This window comes from Camarhynchus parvulus, chromosome 1, assembly GCF_901933205.1.
Source record: "Camarhynchus parvulus chromosome 1, STF_HiC, whole genome shotgun sequence".
NCBI lineage: Eukaryota > Metazoa > Chordata > Aves > Passeriformes > Thraupidae > Camarhynchus > Camarhynchus parvulus.
This window is the reverse complement of record NC_044571.1, coordinates 90371963-90377962: the sequence shown is the minus strand read 5'-3', so window position 1 is coordinate 90377962 and position 6000 is coordinate 90371963. Positions and strand designations below refer to the sequence as shown.

The window sequence follows — 6000 nt, the reverse complement described above, 5'->3', positions numbered from 1 at the left end:
AATTAATTGCCATCCTTCCTCATAAGGGAAGGTGGAGGGACAGGTACTGATCTCTTCTCTCTGGTCAACAGTGACAGGACCTGAGGGAATGGCCTAAAGTTGACCATGGGGAGGTTTAGGTTGGATATCAGGAAAAGGTTCTTCCCCCAGAGGGTGTTTGGGCACTGGAACAGGCTCCCCAGGGAAGTGGTCACAGCACCCAGCCTGACAGAGTTCAAGAAATGTTTGGACAATGCTCTAGGGCACATGGTGTGGCTCTTGGGGATGGTCCTGTGCAGGGCTAAGTTGGACTCGATGATCCTTATGGGTCACTTCCAACACAAAATATTCTGTGATTCCATGATCCTGTAATTTTAAGAGACTTATTTTCAGCAGTTTGACATACATCAACTACATTTTCTAAAACATAGAAATATTGTTCAAAAGGGCAGTAAACGTCCCCACAGCAATGGCACCTTGTCCCAGCAGACTCAAAGAGGTCAACACTCCTGATCTGTGACTCATCCTGAAGGCCATTTTAATTGCAGGGGACAGGAAAAATTTACCTGCTGGGACTGTTGGTATTGTGAGAATAAAACCTGCCCCTGACATGCTCTGAGCCACAGCAGGTGAGGCCGGGTAAGGCCAAGACAGGCTGGAGAAGTGGGTACCTGGGAATCTCATGAAGTTTAACAAGACCAAGCACAAGGTGCTGCACCTGGGTCAGAGCAACTCTGGTATCAACAGGATGGGGGATGAACAGATTGAGAGCAGCTCTGACCAGGAGGACTTGGGGTGCTGCTGGGTGAGAAGCTGGACATGCTCTGGCCATGGGCACTCACAGCCCAGAAAGTCAAACGTATCCTGGGCTGCATCCAAAGGATAAGGGAGGGAATTCTGCCCCTGTGCTCTGCAAAATCCCACCTGGAACACTGCATCCAGCTCGGGGGCCGCAGCACATGAAGGACATGGACCTGGTGGAGTGAGTCCAGAGGAGGCCAACAAGATGATCACAGGGATGGGGCACCTCTCCCACGAGGGAAGGCTGAGAGAATTTGGCTTGTTCAGCCTGGGAAGGAGAAGGTTTTGAGGTGACCTAATTGTGGTCTTCCAGTACCTGGAAGGGAGCTCACAGTAAAGATGGGGAAGGGCTATTTACAAGAGAATGGAGTGACAGGAGGAGGGGGAATAAGTCCAAATCGAAAGAGTAGGTTTAGGTTAGATATTACAGAAAACATCCTCTACCCTGAGTGTGGTAAAGCACTGGCACAGGTTTCCCAGAGAAGCTGTGCATGCCCCATCAGGCTGGATGGGGCTCTGATAAACCCGGTCTAGTGGACGTCGTCCCTGGCCACGGCAGCGGTGCTGGAAGAGGATGAACTTTACCATCCCTGCAGCCCAAACCATTCCCGGCTCCGGCTCTGTGAGGGGAGGCGGCCGCTCCCGCAGCGGGCGGGGAGGGGCAGGGCCGGCACCGCCCCCACGGCCGGCAGGGCCGGCTCTCCAAGATGGCGTGGGCACCGCCTCCATCGGCGGCCAAGCTGTACAGGCCGAACCGCTACGTCTCGCTGCCCGCCGAGCTCGACCCCGCCACCTACGACACATCGCCGGAGAAGCTCCGCGCCGAGGCCGAGCGCCTGGCGATCCGCTCCCGGCTCAAGCGGCACTACCTGCTGCAGCTCAACGACCCCAACGCGCCCGCCGTCATCGTGAGTGGGGACGGAGGGGCCGAGGGGCGGCGGGGGAAGCGCGGGGCTCGCCCCCTCACCCGGCGGGTCCCGGAGCGGGGCCCGCGCCTGCGGCCGTACTGGGGCCGGGGCCTGGCGGCGGGACGCTGCCCGCCCTCCCCGTGACCTTGGTGCCCTTCCGGTGTGCCTTGGTTCAGTCCCCGGGTGGAGGGGCCATGCGGAGCCCCGCGGCCTCACCACTGTTGTCTTTGCACCCCAGGAAAATCCCGCCTTGATCCGCTGGGCCTATGCGAAGTCGCAGAACGTCTACCCGACTTTCCGCCCGACACCCAAGACGTCCTTTCTAGGAGCTGTTTATGGCTTAGGCCCCCTCCTTTTCTGGATCTTTGTCTTAAAAGCTGACAGGGTAAGTGGGCCGAGAACGCTGAACGTCAGCGAACACCACAAACACCAGCTTGTAAAATGTACATCTGTTTGGAGTCTCAGTCTGTATGGTCCTCATGTCCCTAAGAATGATTAGTAGCATTGAAGTAGTGAGGGAAGGAAGGCTGTAGCGAGTCTGCTGTCTCAGAGCCTGTTACTGGTTGCAAAGTCTTGTTTTTCTGAGAGCCTTTTATTGTACCTTGGGGCTATGCCCAGTCACAGGTTGCCTGATCAGGCTATTTTGCAGTCACAAAGCTCTCTGTAGCACTGAGTGAAAATTAATCCTAAGTTACTCTTATTTTCAGCAGTTGACATGCATTAACTATGGTTTTTGAACTCAAAGTACACAGGAAGCTTATCGATGGCAGACCTAGCAATATCTCTGTGCAGTTGCTTGACCATTTCTCTAATTTAGTGAAGCAAATGGGGAGTAATTATGCCAATTGTAGTGTCTGATCTCAGCTGGACACTCTAATAATTTGGAAGGTTTATCTTGCTTCCATTCTAACTCCTAAACTATGATTGTCAGAATCTAAGGAATGGTAGATCATTATGAAAAAACTTAGCTATATACATACATAAAAAATGCTAACAGGCAGACAATGGCTGTTTTTAGTAGAGAATTTGTGGCTGTTGTAAACCACTTTTATTTCCCTCTTTTGCACAGAAGTAGCATTTTAGATCAAATCATAAACCACGAAGCACTAACATAAATTAACAAAATATTTGTAGGGAATGTTGTTTGCTGGAGTGGATTGAAAATTCAGGTTTTAGGAAACATGCCGAGCATCTTGATAAAATGTTTTTGTGACTTCAGTACCTCTGCAGTATTTTGCCATGCTGAAGTCTTTAATTAGTGTCTAGGATAATTCACTTTCCTTTATTGTGGTTCCTTTAGTGAAGTTTAGGGGTTCTTCTTGTTTTCCTGGTAGTACATAAGGCACAGTAGTCATAGTCTTTTCTCTGAGGAATGTTTGCTATGTGTCTGGGAAGGCAGGTTTTAAGTAAATCTGGTTTTATCCAGCAGCAGGAATCTGGCCATTATCTGCAGTGCCTGTATACTGTAATGGTACCTGTCAGAAAGGTACATGACTGCAGAGTTAGGTACAAATGGGTGGGAAGTGAGCACAGGCACTTTTAGGCACGTTATTAAGAAGTTTCTCCATAATTAGATCTCCAAGCTGGGTTATTTAGCCAGAAGGAGGAGATAGAAACTAAGGTACAAATGATGAGACACAACTGGTTTGGTGCAAAATGCCGTACAGGAATTGGTCTCTGCTGGTCTGTGAGAGTACCTAGATGTGAGGTCAATCTGAGCAGGTCTTTAGTAGGTGAAGCTAAGTGCCTTGTTATCTTTTACTTCTAAACAGCTTGTGCCCAAAGAATCATTTAGGGTGGAAAACACCCTTAAAATCCTATATGGTGCTGCCTTCATGTAGTCCATGCTGAAATACTAGAACTGCTGTTCTGTTATCCCAGGCTGATTGGAAGTCCTTCTCTGGTAGGATGATGATCAATGTTCTCTCTCTTCCACAGGATCGTAAAGAGAAGCGTATCCAGGAAGGTAAACTCAAGCGATCGCCACTCAGTGTATTCTTCTAAGTCCCTGGAATTGCAGTGATGTTCTTGGGATAGAAATAAAATAAGATGCACTATGTGATGACATTTCTCTGTCACAAGAATAAATCTTAATTGCTTGTGGGTTGTCTTGCATCTTTAAAAATCATGGGAAGTGCAAAAATGTAGGATCTTTATTTCTAAACCAGATGGATACAGAGAGAGTGTCTGGAACTTAGCCACTGTACTCTTTTGGTGTACATACAGAGGATCTTTTTAAACCATGGAAGTTGCTGTTGTCCAGGAAGGTTGAAGTTTAAAATTAGTAGCAGGCTGAAATGCTAAGCAAGACCAAAGCAGTTTCCTAAAGGAACTACTGCTTGCCTTCCAGATGTTTCTTCTTGGTGTCACTTTGGCTATGTGGTTTGCCCTAACTGGATAATCGGCAAGTTGTATGATACATTTTTAAGAATTTAGGAGTCTGCCTGAGTGCTCTCAATAATAATTTTTCTTTTCCCTAATGAACTACAAGCCTAAACCATGTGTTTGTTTATTGCAATAAACTTCTATTTTTTTATTAGTACCAGATTGGGAAATAGTGAGCTCAGTGTTGTCATGCGGTATGTAACCAGAATTTCCACTAATTCTGTGATTCCTGTGAATGGGAAACAAGAAGTGTAAAGATAAGAATTTTTACTTTGACACCGACTATCTTGTAGTACAGGAGAGTTCTACAAGATAGTACTCCTGTACTAGTACAGGAGAGTACTAGTCCCCTGTAAGAGGGCTATGTTCCAAAAAAAAAATCCGCCACCAAGCATAACTGAATCTTATGCCTGCAAAGATGCCTCTTCTGTTTATTCTTATAAGAACAAAAGCTTTTCCTGCCCAGATCCACTGCTGTAGAGGACTCTGGAATTGTTACTGCCAATGTACTGAGTGCAAAGGTAAGATTTTTGATGCATGCTTGAATTTTTACATGGCCTGTAGGTGCCATCATGTCTTTGGAGACTATGGGACTGGTTTCTTCCCAGGCACTGAGGTTCATGCCAGAAGCTCAGTCTGATACAAAAGTTGAAAAATTCCCTTTGCCTGCTGGGAAAGCAGCCAATGTGAAGTCAGCAAAAACAGGTCTACTGCATCCTTTCTTTTCCTGCATGATGAAGACGTAAATGTACCATTTGCAGTCACTCTCCAGCAGAGTGAGTTGATGAGCTTTTCCACATAATCACTAAGTGCCTGAGGTTGGAAGGGACCTCTAGAGGTCATCTGGTTCCTACCCTCTGCTCAAGTAGGGCCATCTAAAGTGGGTTGTCCAGGACCACGTATGTGCAGATGGCTTTTGAGTATCTCTAGAGATGAAGACTCCATAAATTCCCTGAGCAATCTGTGCCCATGCTCAGTCACCCTCACAATAAAATCACTCTCATTGTGTGGGTTCTTTTTGATGGTGGGTTTGTTGCTTGGGGTTTTTTTTGCTTGTTTGTTTTTGTTTGCTTTTTTGTTGTTATTGTTGTAATTGTTTTTGTTTTTGTTTGTTTTTTTGTTTTGTTTTTGGGGTTTTTAAAATTAATTTTTTAAAATTTTTTCCTATTGCAGGTCTTCTTGTGTGGGCCATGAAACATTCAGGCTGTGTGGAGCTTGGCAGTAATGCTTTGTACAGAAACTGGACTAGTCAGTGCTAGGTTTTGCAATCCCATATGTGCTCCCAGCAACCCTTTTGCACCAGTTTCTGCAGCTTGTTCTGCTAGTTTAACTAAAGCAAACCCATATTATTCTCTGCAGAATAGCTCCTAAAAGACTGTCACAAATGATATTACAAGATAAGGCTGTGGACCAGTGCAGAGAGGCATCAGTGCATGGAGAGAGTGGTATTTAGGGAAAGAAATAATTGCTTGTCTGAGCATGCTAAATTAGCTATTCTTGCTGCCACAAACTAATTTGATCTCCCAGGACCCATTTCCTCAGCTAATTGGAACTTGAGTTGCCACACATGTAAATTCTCCTTTGCAGCTGTATTTGTTTCAGGCCAGCTGAGCAAATGCTTCAGGATGGGTTGTGGATAAGCACAGTGCCTCTGGTCTTTTAGGGCAGCGTTGGATTGATGCTCGTGGCACCTGCCACAGCCCTTTCTTTTACAGCCCTTTCCAGCCCTGAGTCTCTGATGCTACATCCCTGCAGATTTGAGCATGGCGCTTGGGGAAGGGCTGCCCTACTTTTATCTCTTGTTATTTCCAGAACTCTCCAAGCTTTTTTCTTGCTAGGAATGACATGCCGTGCTGCTGGAGATGGGGTTGGTGTTTGGGGCAGTGGTGTTGGGTGCAGTGAGGAAGGAAAGAGAAGTTTCCCTTCA

General features: G+C 46.8%; 1 protein-coding gene across 1 annotated transcript; it reads left to right on the top strand.

Moving 5' to 3' along the window:
* The first annotated feature begins 1432 nt into the window (after window positions 1-1432).
* Window positions 1433-3798, top strand: NDUFB4 (NADH:ubiquinone oxidoreductase subunit B4). The gene is made up of 3 exons (XM_030956437.1): window positions 1433-1688; window positions 1927-2073; window positions 3627-3798. Exons 1-3 carry the CDS (start codon window positions 1488-1490, stop codon window positions 3690-3692), a joined length of 414 nt encoding a protein of 137 aa, XP_030812297.1. The 5' UTR covers window positions 1433-1487; the 3' UTR covers window positions 3693-3798.
* The last annotated feature ends 2202 nt before the right edge of the window (window positions 3799-6000 follow it).

Coding starts and splice junctions, on each gene's coding strand:
- NDUFB4 (XM_030956437.1), top strand. CDS start 1,488: ATGGCGTGGGCACCGCCTCCATCGGCGGCCAAGCTGTACAGGCCGAAC. Junction 1,689..1,926: donor CCAACGCGCCCGCCGTCATC/GTGAGTGGGGAC, acceptor TTTGCACCCCAG/GAAAATCCCGCCTTGATCCG. Junction 2,074..3,626: donor TTGTCTTAAAAGCTGACAGG/GTAAGTGGGCCG, acceptor TCTCTTCCACAG/GATCGTAAAGAGAAGCGTAT.